Genomic DNA, 19959 nt, shown 5'->3' with positions numbered 1-19959 from the left:
CAGGTAGTGCAAAGAGTGTGTACCTGCCAGCTGGTCGGCAAGGGGGGGTAGTAAAGGGTGGTGGTGGTGGTGGAGGAGGACAGGAAGAGGCGGAGCCAGAGCAGGAGCACTCTTAGCACTGCGGATAAAGGCTGAGGACAGCAGAGAGTCCCCCGTAGAACAGCTACGCAGGGCTGAGGAAGTGGAAGAACAGATAAAAGAGAAAGAGAAGAAAAGGGAGCGGTGTGAGACAGAAGAAAATCAGGAAGGAGGATCAGAGGGAAAGAGGAAGGGTTGAAGTGAGGTGAAGTTAAAAAGAAATGTGGGTAGATGGAAGAGGATGTAAAAATGAAGGGAATGAAAAAAAAGGACGTCAAAAATAAATAAATTTTAAAAGATAAAGATAGTAAATAGAGCAAGGGAAAAAAAGCAAAAAATGGAGCAAAGATGGTGAAAAGTACGTTTTGAGAAAAACAGTGAGAGACAGAAATAGGTGAAAATAAATAGAAAATATTATTTATGTGGTAGAGACAATAGTTTGGGGAGAAAGAAGGGAAGTTTGTGAAAAGAAAGGCAGGCGACAGGACAGCGTAGAAAAGAGGAAAGTTCAGGAGCGGATGTAGAAGGAAAGAGACAACGAAGGTGAAGGAGGAGTGCGACAGGGTTAACTCTGGAAGAAAGACAGTGAGACAGTGAGAGGCCGCTGGCAGCTTGGCTCTCTGTACAGCTCCAATCCCCTGTTATGACCGCGACACACAGGAGCACTACTGACTTTTAAAAATATTCACCGATGAATATCGAATATCGACTCACAAAACATGGCATGAGTGGGCTCATTTCTCATGGTAAATTCACACATAGAACTGGTACGAGTGGTGCTGAACGCACCAGATGTAGTGTACAGGTATGGTCCAGTTTTATTAAGGGTTAGTAAATATATCATCTTGACACTGTCAGACTTTTTAGGGCCTACAGACACCCTGCTGACAGTATCAACCTCAGTATCCACATCATTTTACATTTACAATTACCCAGGTACCATCACTGAGAACTGAAGTTGAACCAATAACTTAATTAATCAACAGGCAAACATCAAGTGGCCAGAGAAATCTGAATACAATATATTTCATGGGCTGTGGGTTTGCCATATTCAAGTTTTTTTTAAATGCTCTGTAAATGAGATTTTAAACATTAATAGAGCAGCAAACAACTGTTTTCTAGGTAAAGATAAAGTGGAGTAATGGCGTCCTGAGCAGAGAACCAAGTCACATTCTGTGTGTGTTGTAATCTGAGTTTCTCTGTTCTTTGTTTTGGTAGGCGGTCTGGCTGTGTGCGCATGTTAGTGAATGTGATAAACTGTTGGTCCACCCCACATTTATAAACACAAAGGCCCCGCCAACATATGAGATGACACAGTGCAGTGCATCCTTCCAGGATTTCCTCCACTGAAGAAACCACGTATTTTATCTAAAAAGAAAGAGATAAGACCAGAGCACAGGGCGACCAACCAAATCCTAGTTGGCTGGTGGCCCATTAAAGCATTCAGAAAGTTTTCACCGGCTCCATCAAAGCCATTTGTGTGATTGCAGTCCTAGCAGTTAAGTTCAAGGCTGAATTTCTTTCCCAGTCTGACACTGGAGCCAGTACTGGTCTGGTTGTACCAAGATGGAGAACCATACGAGCTGCTCCAGAGCTCCAGCTTGACTCAGAACTCACTTTTCTTCTCCTCCATGTGTGAGTAACTTAATGCTACATAATGTTACTTGTCTGTTATGATTAGTGACCACTTCAGTAGCATGATAATGTTAGCTGACTTACTGTTACCAATATTATGAATGTGTTCGGCTAATGTTGCTATTGCTAGCTGTCTATCAGCTGTCAGCATAGCCATGGAGCTAATGGTTGTGGCTGGATATTCAATTGTGCTTCTTATTCTGTGTTTAGCATCTGCTTTCACTGGGCTTCGTATCACCTTGCTGAGAACGTGAAGGGAAGGGTGGTGTCAGGAGGTGGTGACCAAAAGGAGGCCAGAGATGTGACCGATGGAGTGTTTGTTTTGGTCTGAGGTGCTGGTGGTGTAGTGTGACATCTAGTGGCTGATGACTGTTTACAGAACCTTTCAGTATTCCAAGAAAAAAAATGTGTATGTTTTATGAAGTGCTCAATAAATAAATAAATAAATAAATAAATACTGCTTTACCAATATAACTTCTGAGTAATAACTATTTCAAATTCTACATTACAGTCAAAGTTTTTAGTCTTCCACCTTTCCAGAATATCCAACTTTATTCTCTGATTTGTTTTCATCATAAGTCGTCATCATCTCGCTCCGAGCTAGAACTACTATTTTGGTACACTGGTGTTGTGACCGTTTCTCTCACACTGTTGAAGGCTTCACATAAACAAGATTATACTCAGAAGAGGGAATGACAGAAAGCATACACCTCAACTTCCTGTCAGACAGACAGGCGGCAGGAGAAAAGCAGAGGAGGTACGTCAAGTCAAATAAAACTGACATGAGAAGAAAGAGGAGGCAGGATACACAGAGCACTGAGGAAAGAGATGGTACTAGTTTTCCCTGATGAGCTTCCCTTGAACCAAGCCGATCTACCAGGATACACAGAACAATGTCTGGAAATCTGTGCTTTGGGCTAATAGCTAAGTTTTCATGGCCAAATAAAAATAAGGCCTTTCCTCACACACATTAGGAGGATGGACGTCAAAGCAGGGAAATACTGACCTACAGTCTTCTGGCGGACAATACTCCTGGCCTTTTCGATGCCTGGTGAGCCAGCGGTGGTGGCACTTCGCTGTCTCATCGCTGCTGCCTGGCCTGGCTGATCTCTGCTCCAGCCTTTCGAGAAGGAACGGTCCACAATCTGCCGCTGGCCCTCTGAGCCAATACCTTGTGTATGAAGGGAGAGAATTTGAAAGGGACAGTTGTCTTGTCAGATTACAGAGAGTTGCAGTTGGCTGTGGTTGACGTGATGACAGAAACAGCTGGCTGTGTTTCAGACCAGCTGTTAGGAAGTTGTCTGTCTTTACAGAGTCTGTGAGGGTCTCTGGTGACTGACCAACCTTTTCCTTTATGTTTCTTCTGTTTTTGCTCGCTGAGTTTGTCCAGAGGCAGCTCGTTGAGATCAACACTGTACAGGTTCCTGGCCAACACCTAAGACACAAAGACATAAACACTGCTTCAACACTTTCAACACACTAACAGCAGAGCATGTGAGACACAATGAGAGATGACAAAGGCAAAATGAATTTGCATAAAGACAGGAATGGAAGTGCTGTTTAATTAATCATCAATAAAACAATTTATTTTATTTCCAAGCCAAGGCAGTCATAAATTGTTCTGCTAATGAATCCTGTCTTTAAAAGGCTTGATATAATGTTTGGAGGGAGCTTTCTGTACCTTGGTGAGGGTTTCCATGGTGAGAGACCACTCTGTGACCAGTTCCTCCCAGCAGGTCAGAGAGGAGAGGACGGAGAGGAGATCGTCCCACAGTTCTCTGCTGATGTAGACGTTTAAATTCCCCTTAATCCAGGCTACTATCAGCGTCTGTGCAGAAATATGTGAGGGAGACGTGACAGACTGTCATATTAGAAAAGGCTCTAATCCATCTCTCTACACATCAAGACCAAATACTGGTCAGTTGGACCATATTTGGTCCCATATTTGTGTGAACAGAACAAGATTTCTGTATTATGAATAAAAGAGATGAGGATTACATGAGCCATGAGTGCATCATGTACTTTCACACAACCTACACAGATAATAATATTCTCTGTTATACTACTTTTATAGCCAACTATATAATAAGAATTTATAACAGTACAAGCAAAGAAACTTCCAGAGGTTGTGTTACTGTAAGCAACAGCAATTTTATCATGACTGCAACGGTTTCCTATTCATTCATTTCTTTTATGTTCTGCAGAGAAAACTCCTGTTTCCTCTTACCATGTTTGATACTCAAGAAAAATGATTTAGCCCGTTTCATACAGTGTGTGATGTACCTGAAAGATAGGTCCAGCCAGTCGACCTGACAACGTGTTGTTCTTCTTGCCCTGAGGCATGATGGATGGAGGTCTCTTCATCACAGACTCCGTCACCCTCAGCAGAACCAGTAAGATCTGCTCCCTAAAAATACATACAAGCACGCAAGTTAGAGTTTTGGTTAAATAATGGCAAGACACTACTAAAATGCATTTAGATGGCATTTCACGGTGTCTCCTGGACACAGCAGTGACAAGTCTGATTTATTGTGGTTTTGCTGTTGTTTGTGCAGCTTCTTTTTACCATGTTTTCTGGTCCATGGTCTCGTGCATGACAAGGCTGCGGTAGATGTTCAGGACTCGCTTGCACATGTCGACATGCTCCTCTAAAAGGATCTTGATGTCATTGGCTGGCTCCAATAGGAAAACGTTGGAGGAGTGGGTGATAAATACCTGCAGACAAGCGGATAAGTAGTTTGGGTGTGAGACGACTTTTAGTGTTTTTTCCACTGCATAGCAGCGACTCCACTCGACTCTTCTTGCTTTTAATACCAGATACTTCTTTCCAGTGCACAAAGTGTCCTGTTAATGGGGCGTCATTACTATGGCAACATGTAAAGCTATCTTTACATCATCCTCAATGGGACAAACAGGAACAGTGCAGGATATTGAAGGGATACCAAACAGCTACTTACACCTCCTAAACTCAGCAGTGTGGTTTTGTGGGTCACCATACTAAAAGTATAGTACAATAACAGAAATGTAACAGGCTACAGTGAACGGTGTACAATTGCTTGGCTGTTTAAAAACGGTGAGTTTGTTCAGAACATCTCATCTCGCTCAACAATGACGCAGTAGTGACGATTCTCTCTGACCTGTCAGTAGTCTGCAGTGTTTTCATGTCACCTTTTGGTGTCGCCTCAGCTCACCTGGGAACTCGGCAGAGGTGATACATAAAAAAGTAGCAGATACTACTTACCATGTGCAACTTTTTCTCGGTGGAAAACCAAAAAAGGTGAGTAGAGTCGAGTGGATACAGTACCCAAAAGGGCAACAATGTGACTTTTGTGTGTACGAGTGAGACAAGAAGACAGACACTTTTAAGTCAGTGTGAGAATCATACCTGTAGTGTGGTCTGAACTCCAGCATGAACACTGTACTCCAGCAATTCACTGTCAATCACTTTGTTCATTCCCTGAAAAGGAAAGAAAATACAGACAGCGTATGAAAACAGTGTAATGTCTTCTGATGTAGGGAGGACGAGCTTTCCAAAATTAAAAACTATATCATCAGGGTTGTCTTGGGTCGGGCATGAGAACTGAAACTGATAACAGAAATTATGGGTTGCAAAAAAAAAAAGATAGAAGGAACAAAGAAAAAGGCAAGAAAGAAGAAGTAGCATTTAGGAAGTACATGTATGTGTACATACAGATATGTTCATATAGCCCATAATTTATTTGAATATTGAAGCAGTTTCCATTTCTCGTTTCAGGTAATTCCTCACCTCGTCCTCTTTATCTCCGAGCTGAGAGCCTGAATCCAAACTGCCGCCTGTGGCGATGGGATAAGGACCCTCCTCTGGCTCTTTCATAAATACTGGCTTATCCTCCATGGAGATCCACTCCTGGTAAACACGGACCACTTTGCGCATTGCTGCTGCCTCGCACATGGGAAGAAGAAACGCCTGTATTGGCAAAGACAGTCAATTAAATATTAGCAAATATTTCACAACATACATGGTGATTGATTTGATTATGAAGTATCTTTTAATGACAAATAGTTAATAATAGTTAATGACAATGCCAGTCAAAGTCTACATGATGTCATTGTCATTTCTCCTTCACCTGTCTGAAGATCTCTGTTATGAAGTTGACGTTGGTTCTGGAGCTGGTCAGCACTCTCCTCACCACCTCCATGTCCGTCAGCTGCTCTTCATCCATGGAGCAGAGTGAGGAGGAGCTGGGTTCCCTCTCAGTCAGCGTAGAAGTGTTGGAGTGGCTCTGCTCAGGCTCACCGCCAAGCCCCGGACCCCCAGATAGCCCCAGGCTGCCTCCTCCTGGCCCAGATGAACCCCCGCTACTTTCCAGGTGGCTGTCAGACCGGATGCCACCACAGCCGCTGTCATCGGAGCTGCCTGCAGAGCGAGCTGCAAGGCCGGCTGCTGCTCGCTGGAGGTCAAGAGTAACACAGGTTATACAGTGAGGTAAGAAAATAAAGAGAAACTGGATAAACAAAGGACAGCTGTTTACATTTTATACTACTTATATCTCTTCTAAGTGATGTCTTTGTCAGAAAAAAAACCCTCTGAGCATCAAGAAGTAATGTCTTGTACATTTCTAGTGTCTGAAATTAATAGAAGAATATCTGGGGAGTTAGCATGAGCAGTGTAGCTCATTTAGCAAATCACAGAGTAACAAAACACCAGCCACAGTGTGTGTGTTACCTGTATGTTCTTGGGGACGTTCTCTCCCTCTGTTCCTGGGATGTGTGTGTGTGTGTTGGGTCGTGGCTCCAGCCAGAAGGAAACCAGCCAGCGTATGAAGATGACTCGGGCCTGGAGGAAGCTCTCCTTGGTGCAGTACAGTGGTTCGCCAGCGTCCTGCTCCCTGCGAACCACACTGTAGTAGGGCTTAGGACGCATCGGAGGCACGTCTGCAGGGAAAGAGGAAAATCCTTATTTATGTGGTGTTGGATTATAATACTATAACATTACTGTTCAGTCAGTGTGTTCCAGCTCTTAGTGACTTCATTGTACTGACCCAGTATGGGGTTGTAGAGGCTGGTTTCCATGGCGAAGTTAGGAAAGATGTGAGGAAGGTAAAACTTTCTGAAGTGACCAAAGAGGAAGCTAAAGCCACGTTCATGGTTCTCCTTACAACGCCACTCTAGAGACTTGGCCTGGTGGACGCACACACACAAACACACAGACAAACACACAGACAAACACATTTGTGTTTAAAGAGAGCATTACACACACAAAATAGGGTCAAGTGGGGAAGAGCACCATTGTTTTCAGGGAGAATGTTATCAGTGTGTGAGTGATGTATGTGATACCAAGAGGAGGAATCAGCAGCACAAAGTCAGTTTGTGTCAGTAAGGGATGAAACTTGTATCAGAGGGGGGGTTGGTGGTACCAGTGAGGGATTAGATGAATATTTTATCTCCTACAATGTTTGTATGAGAGAATGTCAGTGATTGGTTACCTCCCATGTGTTAAGTATTAGTAGCATTAGTAAGGCATCAGAACATTTTCAACAGTGTAATCATGTTGTGTTAGCTGTGTTAGTAAGAAACAATGATAATACCTGGTTTACCATGTATTTCAGTAGTGCTTCCAGGAAATAGGCAGTCAGGTCTTCCTGGTTCTTGTCACCTGACTGGGGAGGAACCAGTGGAGTGATCTCTTCTGGGGTCACCTGAGCTGCAAGGGGGGGGAGGGCAGGAAGACTTATTGTTAACACTATGTTAACACTACAATGAACAGTGCAATGTCGCTGTGATGTTGTCACGTGTCTTATCGTGAATGGGGTTCCAAATTATGGCAAAAGTTTAATAGTGACAGATTCATTAATTTTTTGATAAGACTTAAATGCTGAGCCCACTTATTAGTTTGTGTGTTTGTGTGTGTGTGTGTGTTTATTGTACTAACTCTCTGTCAAAATCAGTGGAGGGTTGATCAGAGTGTCCAGGGTGCGTGGGGTCCCGTGGCAGAGGGGAGCAGGGAAACCAGGAATCAAACAGGCGAACATGCAGAGCTGCTCACGTTCTGCATTACACTGTAACGCCTGCATCCACAGCAGGAACAGGCGCACACCTTCACGACGGATCTACAATGTAGATGAGAGTCAAAGAAGAGAGAAGACAGATGAAGAGAAACCAGACTTGTACGTGTTACTTGCAGCATTTAGTTTTCTTTCTAAAGTTATGACTTTAAGAAAAAAATCAAGAGGAATTAGGATGAAGGTGCTATTATTGACAGGTAACACAGAGATAACAAAACACAGCAGTACCTTTAAAGAGTTCCCGGTGTGTAACAGCTTCTTGAGAATCAGCCCTGTGATAGAGAAAGACATATCAACCTGGTCATTTAAGACTTTGGTGCAGTGACTAAATACATCAGAATACATTAATAACTTTGTTTAGGTTTGTCTGTATATGGGAAAATAAGAAGCTGTCAAACTGTGATGAAGAAGTCTGAAGGAAAATGGAAATGCACTGAAGAAATTCAATCATAACTGCACAGCAACATCAAGCCATGCATGTTTCACTTTGCTATATTCTGGTGCTAATTGGTCTCTTTACATTACATGAAATCATCATCTGTCATGTGAGTGGCCACACTGTTCAAGACTGGTTAAACCTGATTCAACGACACATAGTTTTCTGGGATGATCTAATCTGCTGCACACATGGAAGATAAACTGGAACATGTCTGGAGAGAGGGGGTGCGTGTGAGTTACCAATGCTGTGGAACTGCCATCGGCTCTGGATTCTTTCTGGCAGGAGCTGGAGGATTTTCTGGTAAAAAAAAAACATAATAATAAGAAAATAATTATTATTAGTTAGAACATTTTTGCTGTGGGACTTGTCAGACTGTGGGCTGTGTTTCAACAATCTAAGTACATGGTCTAAAGCACATGAAGCAAGTCCATTTAGGGCGCGTCCAAATCTGCTTTTACAAATTTAACTGCAGAAAAACTGACCACAGCCCCAGGTGCATGCCTCAAAAGGCTTGTACTTATTCTCTTAATTAATCATGGGTTGGGCAGCCCAGTGGCTCACCTGGTAGAGCATGTACCATTAAGGCTAAGTCCTAACCACAGCAGCCCTTTGCGGACTTTCCTGTCTCTCTCTCACTGTGTCCATCCCAGTAAAGACAAAATCATTCCCAAAAAAATTGTGGGTGTGTTTTGAACATAATGTGCAGTGAAGTAATCAGGAATCTCTGTTGGCTGCTCATGGCTTGCAGTCCTCTCTCTCTCTCTGTGTATCTCTCTCTGATACAAACATTGATTGCCCCCACCCATTTCCCCCATTCCCTGGGAAAATGGAATTAGGGCTGAAAGTTTTATTTATGACCATGAAAAGCAAGCAGACGAAGAAACCCACCTATTCTGTCTGAGTATGATATGCACCTATCTGTTTCTGTTCCAGTGGGGCAGCCACACACAGCAGTGCAGTCGGACTGCGTGCGTGCTTGTGTGTGTGTGTGTGTGTGCGTGTGCAGTGAACACAGCAGAGACACATGCATTACACTTTGCACTGGGTGTAAGATCAGATAGGAACCGAGGACATCAAATGTGTATCAAAGTAAACTGTCCCATTTGTCTTGATCACAATTAATGATTAAGAAAAAAATAATACACTGTAGAGTCAGTATGGCAATGTAAGTTAATCTGTAATTCCAAAACTCTGTTTACTGTCCAGCCCTAACTTTGACTCACACCTCTCAGGGAAAACGCAGATGAAGCACATTCTTTTTAACTACTCCTTAGTCCTGCGCCTTGACCAAGCCTCCTCTGAACTTAAAGTCGAGTGTTTGGCGGGTGTGGAGGGGCAAATGGAGGTCAGCAACACACACATACACACTCTGCTATCTTATCCTGGCTACTCGGAGCACCACCACCTCAGTTCTGAGTGTTGCAAAATGCCAGTGGTCTTAGGCTGAGGTCAGTGTCAGCTGGTGTTGTGATACTGACCAAGACCACCTACAGAAAGTTAGAGGTCATGAATCACAAACACGTCAGTCATTTAGTTTAATGTCAGAGCTCTATTCTGGAGCCACACCGAATCCAGCATTCAGTTAGAGGGTCCAAACAGCATAAATAAAACTTCCATCCCCACTAGCAAATCCAGATAAACTCATCTGAAGTCCTCAGTGCTCTAGATTTGTCTAGAGTTCTTAACTTTGTTAGACTGAAAGTTGTGAAAAAAAATTATCATAACATTTTTTGTAGAATTTTGTCATGTACGATCAAACTTAACTAAAGCCTTAGAAGAAATAACCTGATGTCACAGTTAGTGACTAGTTTTCAGGAGTGATGTGCACCAAACACCACACATATCCAATCTCATATCACTGCACATACTGATAATACACAGTTATTGTTCATTGTATATATTGTTGATGGACGCATTAGCGCCACAATTTTACTCATTACCCACAGTGTTCTCTAGACTTCCATTCTGGGTAGAAATGTGCAATATTTCATTACCTCAAAGATGAAGAGGATTGAGTCCAGCTCCTCCCTCTGAGACTTGTGACCTGAAACACAGAGACTGGCTTGAAGAAAGCATAATAATAAAGCTTTAAAAGCAGTGATTTATTGCTTTATGTGTACCTGGCCTGCCCTGTTAAAGCTTTGTTCTTGACGTTCAGTGAAACCTACCTTTTTGCTTGAGGCTGACTTCGATGGTGACAAAGTTTTCAAAGAAGACATAGTAGATATGGGAGTAGTGCAGGTCGAAGAACTGTTTCAGCTCTGCAGGCTCTGCGTTTTCTGGAAAACAAGAGGAGAAATAAAGAATTAACTAACAGACAAACACTCAGGAGAAGAACAAGAGCAAATTTAGTCACAAACTTGTCCTTGATTCCTCCAGAAATTTTCCAGTGTTGAAAAGTGCTCAAAAGTTAATCTGATTCCAAGTCTGTCCCCATTTTCATCCTTCACCTCATATGTTTATAAAACTTGGACATCTCCCTTACCAGCTCCACCGCTATATATACAAAACATCAAACATGCTTCTCAGCTTGACACCCACATGTATCTTTCCCCAACTCACAAAGCTTTTTGCAGACTGAGACAGACAGAAAAGGCAGAAAACTTAACAATGAACACCTCAGGAATATGATTCTGAAATTGACAAATAAACATATCAAAGACTCTTATTGTTTTGCATTTTTAGACTAAAGGTTTTCGAGTTTTTAGACTAAACACATCTACAATGAAGAGAAAAAGCTCTGTTGTGAAGACCGCATGTTTTTGCCTTTTCACAACAGGAAGTACATTTCAGTAATGTAACCTAACCGCAGCATTTAGGTCCTCTAAATACACTTGTGTCATGCCACGGTAGAAGAGACCCACAGTCCAATCTGAGTCCCAGTTGCAGTTTAAGATAGACACTTCTGAAGGGTCGGAAGTTTACCTTCATGTGCTCTGGACTGAACCTCTGCCTCGACACCACTGGCTGTCATTAGGAGGGAGACACACTGACTCAGACACTGAGATAAAACTCATGCTCACACTAAGAATACAACCACCACAACAGTTCAGGGTCAAAACTGAAAAACAACCCACAAGCAGGTAGAACATTAGGCTACATGCTGACGCACACAGGCATATGCACAGGTACACACACACACACACACACACACACACACACACACACACACACACACACACTCCCAAGAGCCTCTGGTGATAGCCTCTGGTTTTGTTTATATGAAATCCGAAAGCTGAACTCTGCTACACACACACACACACACACACACACACACACACACACACACACACACACACACACACACACACACACACAGCGGCCGTCTGTGTTCTGTGCCATAGTGGTTGCCCTTGTAAGGTGTCAGTGGTCTAGCTGAGTGGTTTCTATCTTTCCTCTGGGGACTGACCTTGCTGCCTTCTCTTGTACAGAAGTTACTTTTCTGCAAAACCCATAACAAACTCTTTAGCCCCTCTTCACATGCATGGACAATGCAATGTTGGGTTATAGTGCTAAAAGTTACCAGAGTGTAGACCTTATATGTTTGGGTCCATGGTGAGTAAAGATACAATACTGTGCAATAGGTTTAGGCACTTTGGATGTTTTGATTCCTGGTGTGGGATTACATGTAGAGACAAATGCAATTATCACAGCCTAAATCCACAGGGGAACCGTGCCAAGTTCTCCAGGATGCTTGGAACAACCTACCTGACAAGCACCTGGAAAAACTGTGCTAGTGTACCGAGAAGAACTGGTGCTGTTTGGTTTCATTGATTTGATTGACATTATTTCATTTACTGTACTTTGCAGGATTTTAAATGATAAACAAAAACTACTCATTGCATTGTTTGTGAAAGCAACTTTTGGACAGCACTGTACATGTATCTGCCGTTCTATATCACAGTTAACAAGTGTGAACCACTGATCTATAAAATGACCTGCTTTACTCTGAGGTTTCAATGATGGTCTGGTTTCTGTTTTCACCCAGACTTCATCCAAAATGCCATTAAAACAGCATTGCACACACTGTTAAGTAAAAACATGTTCTTCTCTTGTATCAACAACAGAGCGAAACAGGGCTTGGGATCAGTTACTTAATAACCTGATTGCATCAAAGGGATTACAAAGCTGTGAAATATTTTCTTGTTGAATCATTCTTTCAGATCAGGTATGAACTATTCTGTTACAAAACTTTACAGAAACTCTTAGTGATCACTCTCTCTTTCCTACAAAGGTAAACATTTTGCAGTGGAGCGTCGTGTTTAAGGGTAAAGAAAACTGTATTTATAGCAATGATGCTACATAGACGATACCAACAACATGGAGAAGTAATTCTAACTGAGGGGTGTTAGTCTGCTTGCTCTCTATGGTGGCAGTGCTCCAGTTATCAATTTGTATTAGTGCCACAACTAACAGTGCCCATATGTATTTTCTTCAAGTGGTGGTCTGGCACCGTGATCATTAAACTATGTGGTTCTCTATTGTTCAGCTCTCTGAAACAATGTCACTGCAAGTGTGTTTGGGTGTGCATGTCTGTGTTTGTTATCAAGGTCTTGTTCCCCATAGAGCACAGAGAGGGGGCACACCCCTTTTCTCTCACACACACACAAACACAGAGCCCAGTAGCTCATACAATAGAAACAGGAAGTGGGGCTACTGTACTGGACACGAAGAGGAAATAATAGAGGCTGTTTCCCTCTCAGGTCAGTGTGTGTGTGTGTGTGTGTGTGTGTGTGTGTGTGCGTGTATTTGTGGGTGTGTACATGTGTAAGAGCAAGTGTGCGTCAGTGACAGATACATGCACACGGGCGGGCATTCACACATTTGTTGGTGCTCATCTTCTCTATACTTCCCACACGTTAAAAACACTACATTTTGTGTTGGGTTGTAACACAACTTAAAGAAACACTCAGCATTTCTCACACACCCAGTCTTTGTCCGGACACACTCCCGGAGAAATCACAACAGCCCGACTGTGCAGCATCACTGGGCCTGAATTTCACACTGTCAGCGACATACACATGCTCTCCCACGGTAATAACAACTTAACACCCGATTCGCCTCTATGCAGAGACCTTAACTATGCAAACTCCATTCAAATTCTGACAATCTGTCACTTATACACAACACAGAGCACCCCCTTTAAACTCTGCCCACTCGAACAGCTTTCCCTTTGAGCCTGAGTATACAATGATCGTTACTGCACATCACAGTCATCCTGAGGGAAAAGGCAATGCCTTTAAAGATGAACAAATGTTGAGCATTACAAGTGGTAAAATGCGTTTCAATTAACTACATGTGAGATGCCAAACTGATGAGTGCATACTGAAAAAAATCTCAAATAGTCTTAATGTTTGTTTAAAAGCTTGCGTCCCTGTCCACATGGAAAACAACTTTGAATTTCGTGATTTTCGAGGTGAGTTTGGTGTGGCATTCCCTGTATGCACTGGCACGTCGGGGCTAACCTGTTAGCTGCTTAATAAGGATTTTTAACTCACCTATGACAATTCTAAGATGTTTCAGCCTTGTCAACACGTCCTTCTTTGGGTCCAACACTTTCTGTGTTGATTTTTTAACGTCTCCATGAGGCTTTTTGGAGAACATTCCTGAGGCAGGAGACACAAGAATGCGATGGTAGACAGCAAGGAGGAGCTAACTGTGTAGCCACTTCACAGCCCCAGCTAGCGTTAATCTTCAAACTATAACGAAACGCCGACACTCCCGGGGCATTTATCAACGCAGCGCTGAGATTTAGCAATCCTCCGCTATAGCGCGGAGTCTATCAAGAGGTAATTTTTGTCGGAGAGGCCGCATTCTGCTTAAACTAAGGCAAAAATGTGAAACGTAGCGGAGCAAAGCATCCATCCATTGCACCTCCCTTCCACAACAGCCTGAAGGCTAAACTGACTGGAGAGCTAGCTCCCCCGTTCAGTAAGAAAACATCATGGCGGAGGAGGAAAAACAAAATAATGGATACCAGAGAAATTCAACGCCAGTGTAGCTCAACAATATTCAAACTTTGGTTATCAAGTTTGAACTATATCATAAACCTATCGTATAAAACTGCAGTACACGTCTGATTCAAACTGCGTTTCCAGATTTACCGGTGTTAACGTTTTAAACGCATTTCGACAATTTTGATCGAACTCTCCGCCACAAGCCGAAGTGGTGAATCCTGGGTAACGTAGTTTCTGGCTGTTTGTTAGCCATTTAATGATGTGAATATTAGCGATACAGAAAACTACAGTTCCCTACACAACGAAGAACGCCCCAACTGAGATTTGTTTTTAGCTTAGCTGGGGCACGAGTGAAACTGGAAACGAGGGAAAATACGTTTAAGCTGACTTTTTCAGAGATTGGTTTATCCAGGTATTGTAGAAAACTCCCAGCACCCCCGGATCATGTGAGTTATGATTTAAGCTTCCTTGTTTTTGTTTTTTTTTCAATATAACAAATTGTGCCCATCTTGCTTGCTGCCTAACTATTCTGAGTTGCTAACATGCTAATGCAATGCTAACTTGATGTGTTTTCATTTGTTAGTGTTTATTTATTTTCTGTAGTTAGACGATTAAAAAGACAAAAAGCTAGATTCCATAGTCAGTTCAAAATACCTTTCATGAGTAACTTCGAATAATAGAACTAATCTTAAGCATGACTATAAACCTTTTTACTTATAGGGACCCATTGTTTTCAGGGATGCCTCTGACTTAACAGTATTCCCACAACATTTCAGAAGAATTTTCCAAATAGAACCACCGTAATAATATAACTACATGAGGAGAAAATATGCATAAAACATCACTAGGACTAGAATTTGGGTGGATACCCCACTCCACTACCTGCATTTGGTAAACATCAACGGGTATATTACACAGTGAAATCAATAAAAAACAGTAATAATATAAGCGATGAACTGATACTCGAAGAATGTTTTTTTCTGATTGTTTGTTGTTATGGTTGACCTACCACTACGCTAAGATTATCTTTCAGAAATGACACGATCACATCAGGTGACAGACACAAAAGCAATCTGTTCATGCCCATATGACAAGAAGGCAGCAGTGGAACAACAGTTATTTTGCCTTTCATGTTGAAACATGTAATTGTGTCTCTCCGTCCAAGTGTAAAATGAATATTACACACTCATGCAGTTATAATCAGGCATCATGCAGATGGGGAAACATCAGTCGAAAGAAGCTGATGCGTTATGCACTCTGACAAGCCCCTCTGATCTACAAGCAGAACCTCAGTTTGCGCACCCTTTGAAGTCTTTTAGCTCTTTATTGTATGTAGAAGTAAATCTAAACTAAAGATCTCAAAGTGTCAAGTGTAATGGTGTATCTCTTGTAGTTAAAAGACAAAAGAGTTTGACATTTTCTTTCAATCTAACACAACCAGTCTGAAGCTGATTTGCTGCCATGCCGGTGCACCGTGACCGGGAGAAGAAAGAGAGTACAGCAGAGGAGATGGAAGTGGAAGAGCAGGAGCAGGAGGCGTCCAGCTCAGAGGAGGAGGATTCAGACACCTCCTCCGTCTCTGAGGATGGAGACAGCTCAGGTGAGAAACTGTGAAACTGTTGAAAATGAGCAGAACAGTCCTATTCACTTTAAGCTATAAAGCATAATGTAGAGGACTGCTCTTTGGATTTCATCAGCTGCAATTGAATTGTTGGACTTTGGGCAGGTTGGAGTTAGCTTTGTATTTCCTAAGGTCAAGCCAGCAGATGTTTTGCATCTTCAGGCCTGTGGATGTTTAAAAAGGGAAAAGAGTGAACTGATGTGATGTGTATGATGCGTGGATCAACTGTATTTGTATGTGCCAGCCAAGTTTCGCTTCCATATCAGCTCCTGAGCTTCTTCCATCACAACTCAGTTTCATAATACCTAACCCAGAGGTGTGTGTGTGTGTGTGTGTGTGTGTGTGTGTGTGTGTGTGTGTGTGTGTGTGTGTGTGTGTGTGTGTGTGTGTGTGTGTGTGTGTGTGTGTGTGTGTGTGTTGGACACTTGATGCTGTTCCAGAAATGGATGAAGAGGACTGTGAGCGGAGGAGGATGGAGTGTCTGGATGAAATGTCCAACCTGGAGAAACAGTTCACTGATCTAAAAGACCAGTAAGATTCACATAGATTTTTATGCAGTTTGTCTAAAATTTGAATTGTATTTTATTTCATTTTATTATTATTTTATTAAAAATGTTCTGTCTGTGCTTGTGTGCAGGTTGTATCGCGAGCGTCTCAGTCAAGTGAACAGCAAGCTGGCAGAGGTGGAGGCTGGCCGGGCAGCAGAATATCTGGAGCCCCTGGCAGTGCTGCTGGAGAACATGCAGGTCCGCACCAAAGTGGCAGGTAACTTTAACACACACATACACACACACACTTATGAAGTCATTCACACTTGCGTGTCCTTGTTATCAAGTCCCACTTTGTGTGTCTCTCTCTCTCTGTGTCTTTGTCAGGAATCTACAGAGAGCTGTGTCTGGAGTCTGTGAAGAACAAGTATCAGTGTGAGATCCAGGCAGCATGCCAGCACTGGGAGGTTGGACACATGCACACAGACACACAAACACACCCTTTTAATTACCTCCTGTCTTAGAAAAAAGTATTACTAAGCCAATCCGATTCCTCGTAAGTCCTGGGCTTAAGGAGTCATTGAAATCTTTAAATTTAATTTTAATTTACTTGAGTCTTATTTGATGTATGTAATACCCAGTGGTGTACATATGCATTTGGATGCACGTTTATGTTTGAGCTGTATGTTTTACTTGATGTTGTGGTTTTGTGTGTGTGCAGAGTGAGAAGCTGCTGCTGTTTGACACAGTACAGAATGAACTGGAGGAGAAAATTAGACGACTGGAGGAGGACAGACACAGCATAGACATTACATCAGGTAATGCCCGCAGAGCACAGTTATTACACTGTGTGAGGTCATGCATGTGCACATTTTGATTACAGTAATAAGAAGATACTACACTCATCCAGGACAGTATATGAATCTTTTTGTCTGTGTCTGCGTCTCTTTCTCTCAGAGCTGTGGAATGACGAGCTGTCAGGGAGGAAGAAGAGGAGAGATGCTTTAAGTCCAGACAAGAAGAGGAGGAGACCTTCAGTGGTGTCTGATATCCTTCTACTGCTAATATTACTGCTCACACTGATGCTGCTACTAAGTATTTGTTTTAATGCTTTAACTGCTCCCTGTGTTACTGTCCCTAACTCTAACCACGCCCATATATTGTCTATATGCTGCCTGACTTGGACATACTGGAGGACTGGACAGCCATCAGAAAGGTGAGTGTGTATTCATATGCAGAGTTGTGTCTTTGTGTTAAGGTGCACATTTGTGTGTGTGCTGGCATCTTTTAACAACCGTGTACGTGTGTGCTGTTTTCCAGGCCGTGGCCACACTGGGTCCCCACAGAGGGAAGGCCGACTCTGACGGCTCTGTGTTCCCATTCAGACCAGACCGAAACAGACCCATACTAAACTGCTGAAGCACACACACACACACACACACACACACACACACACACACACACACACACACACACACACACACACAGAGTCACACATTAGGAAACACACTCAAACATATGAAAATGCATACAGTGGAGCATTTGTCTGAATCTTTCCACAGTGCACTACACTGCTCAGCTAACAGTGACACCAGTCGGTAAGCTTCCTCTCGTGACAACAGGCACACACAACAAGGACTCATGGGATTGAATCCCCTTTAAGGACAAACAGGAATAGAAGCGTTTTTGTCCAGTACTTCCATTCAGCGTTGGGATATCGTTTAGTTTTTTGTTTTTTTGGTACCAGTTTCTGTTCCCTCACTTCCCTCAGGTTATAAGTAAATTAGGGTTTTCATTTCAAAATGATGTACAATATAAACAATTAAGGAAAAATGTGATACCCAGTGTTCAATCTTTTTAGTTTTTTTTTTTTTTTAAAGGATTTGTGTTTTCAGATTGTAAGAACCACTGATGCAACATTTAACTATCACTGGACACTAAAATAACAGAATCAGGGTTCTATTGACCAGTGCCCTGAAACCTCTGAATACTCCCAGTGGCACACAAAATGGTGCCTGGTATGAAATGCAAACATGATTTTAGTAGGCTTTAAATCATGTTTACATGTTACATTTCTACTACGTTATTTCAGACAGACTTCTTCTAAGTCTGACCTCATAGAGTAGGTGTCACGTTTTGGATTTAAATCTTTGAAATGATCGGTGGCAAATGGTTTTTTAGTCGCTGTTTACACATTGAACAGATCCATCCACTGGGGTCAACTTACAGGAAAGTTTTATGACCTAGTATTTGGTGAGGCTGCTAATGTCTTTACACATTGACATAAAGGCATAAAGACACGTTTTTGTACAACCTAGTTAACACCTTGTGTTTTTTTTTTGTTTGTTTGTTGTTGTTTTTTTTTAAAGTTCGGTCACCTGACCTGGATGCTGTACATCAGACACACCTTGAGTCACATGGATCATTTTCGCAGTCGTCTGAACACCGCAGTCACTAGTTCATAAGCCTTTGCAAACAATTTATGTGAGTTCTATTCGAGAGTAGAGGAGCATTCAGAAGATTTTCCTTTAGGGAGTATTCAAACCAGTGTGTCATCGTAAGCATTGAGATGTTCATTGACGGAGCCTCCAGTGACATGTGGTGACATCCTGGATTATATATGAATCTTTTCCATTGTGCCATGAAGTCATTTGAACTTTTGTACTTTTTTTTTATGTGGATCAGTTAAAATGATACTTGTATGAGACTAATAATTATGCTTTGTTATGATGTTTTGAATAGTTAGGTGATCATATAACAGTTTGTACAGTTTTGTGTTGTTCAGAGAGCAGCCAGCAGTCAACAGTGCCTACACACAGAGTGAAGCTCAGCTCTTTTGTTGTATCGGTGCATCCTGCATTTGCGGGGGTTACAGTTTGGTTACTGTGGCAAACTCAGCGATAATTTAAAACTCCACATTGTTAGCAGTAATTAAAATGCAAGATAAGGAAATAAATACTTCAAGATTGTGTGTGCATGGAAGATCGAGTCAGAGTAAAGTCAACACATTCAGAAAGGAATAATGTTTAAGATTGTCCTGTCTAAAGCCCACATTCATGAAGATGTTAGATTTCTAGTGGATACTTACATTTTAGCCTTTAACTCTCCCTCCATTTGTGCACCAGCGTCTCTGTTGGTGATATAATAAGTACTGGAGCAAGACAATGTACAGTGTTAATGGTTACCTAATATTTTTAATATCTTTTTTTTTTGCCCAGACTGAACCCTTTCATAATAAAAAATACTATATATTTGTTTATTATAGCAGGTTATTTTCATGCTGATCACCAAGTTTCTCCTCTTTTTTAATGAACCACTACATCAATATTTGCATGTGTCAATAATGCAAAGACATGGTGATGACGTTAACAAAATGATTTGAATGGACACAAGGGGTAAGGTCTAATACCAAGGTATCTCCTCAAAGCTGTTTTCCCCAGGTGTCATTGTTACATCTTCGGCTTACTGTATCTACCTCTTCTCTCTTTCTGTCTCTCTGTCGTGCACTTGTGGAAAAATACCCATGAACAGTTAAATGCCTCCGTCTTTGCCACCATCCTGACAGGAATTACTTTTTTATTTCAGTGTATTAGTGGATTACATGGCTGTGATTCATGCAGGTCAGGATGTTTTTTCAAAACCTGCAGTGACGATGGCTGTTTGTATAGATGGAGAAGGAACGAAACCATGTTCTTCC

At 42.1% G+C, this 19959-nt stretch overlaps 2 protein-coding genes across 8 annotated transcripts in view; one reads left to right on the top strand and one right to left on the bottom strand.

Moving 5' to 3' along the window:
• ralgapa1 (Ral GTPase activating protein catalytic subunit alpha 1) overlaps positions 1–14277 on the bottom strand; it is a 76524-nt gene extending 62247 nt beyond the window's left edge. For 3 of the 6 annotated variants that reach the window (XM_071471227.1, XM_071471231.1, XM_071471229.1), the window contains exons 1-18: positions 13695–14277; positions 10365–10475; positions 10191–10240; positions 8436–8493; positions 7986–8029; positions 7625–7802; positions 7281–7396; positions 6735–6873; positions 6419–6627; positions 5820–6143; positions 5480–5659; positions 5099–5170; positions 4280–4428; positions 3997–4120; positions 3395–3541; positions 3058–3148; positions 2720–2884; positions 24–173 (exon numbers count right to left, since the gene is read on the bottom strand). In XM_071471227.1, coding sequence (XP_071327328.1) covers positions 24–173; positions 2720–2884; positions 3058–3148; positions 3395–3541; positions 3997–4120; positions 4280–4428; positions 5099–5170; positions 5480–5659; positions 5820–6143; positions 6419–6627; positions 6735–6873; positions 7281–7396; positions 7625–7802; positions 7986–8029; positions 8436–8493; positions 10191–10240; positions 10365–10475; positions 13695–13800 — 2413 coding nt within the window. In that variant the 5' untranslated portion in view covers positions 13801–14277. The remainder of the gene's footprint in view (positions 1–23; positions 174–2719; positions 2885–3057; positions 3149–3394; positions 3542–3996; positions 4121–4279; positions 4429–5098; positions 5171–5479; positions 5660–5819; positions 6144–6418; positions 6628–6734; positions 6874–7280; positions 7397–7624; positions 7803–7985; positions 8030–8435; positions 8494–10190; positions 10241–10364; positions 10476–13694) is intronic. The other 3 variants (XM_071471230.1, XM_071471232.1, XM_071471228.1) reach the window with 2 other exon arrangements.
• Positions 14278–14444: 167 nt separating this feature from the next.
• Positions 14445–17788, top strand: brms1la (BRMS1 like transcriptional repressor a). 2 transcript variants are annotated; one of them, XM_071471242.1, is made up of 9 exons: positions 14445–14599; positions 15595–15753; positions 16215–16305; positions 16412–16539; positions 16650–16729; positions 16984–17080; positions 17220–17306; positions 17411–17478; positions 17583–17788. In XM_071471242.1, the coding sequence occupies exons 2-9, from the start codon at positions 15615–15617 to the stop codon at positions 17679–17681; spliced, it is 789 nt and encodes a 262-aa protein (XP_071327343.1). In that variant the 5' UTR covers positions 14445–14599; positions 15595–15614; the 3' UTR covers positions 17682–17788. The 2 variants fall into 2 exon arrangements, with proteins under 2 accessions (XP_071327343.1, XP_071327342.1); XM_071471241.1 differs by having other exon boundaries at positions 17220–17309; positions 17414–17478.
• Positions 17789–19959: the final 2171 nt, after the last annotated feature.

Source organism: Trachinotus anak, unplaced genomic scaffold (assembly GCF_046630095.1).
Source record: "Trachinotus anak isolate AG129_WGS33_773 ecotype Australia unplaced genomic scaffold, CSIRO_AGI_Tana_v1 ptg000033l, whole genome shotgun sequence".
Classification (NCBI taxonomy): Eukaryota; Metazoa; Chordata; class Actinopteri; order Carangiformes; family Carangidae; genus Trachinotus; species Trachinotus anak.
The sequence above is the reverse complement of the archived record's forward strand: the minus strand, read 5'-3'. Positions and strand labels throughout refer to the sequence as shown.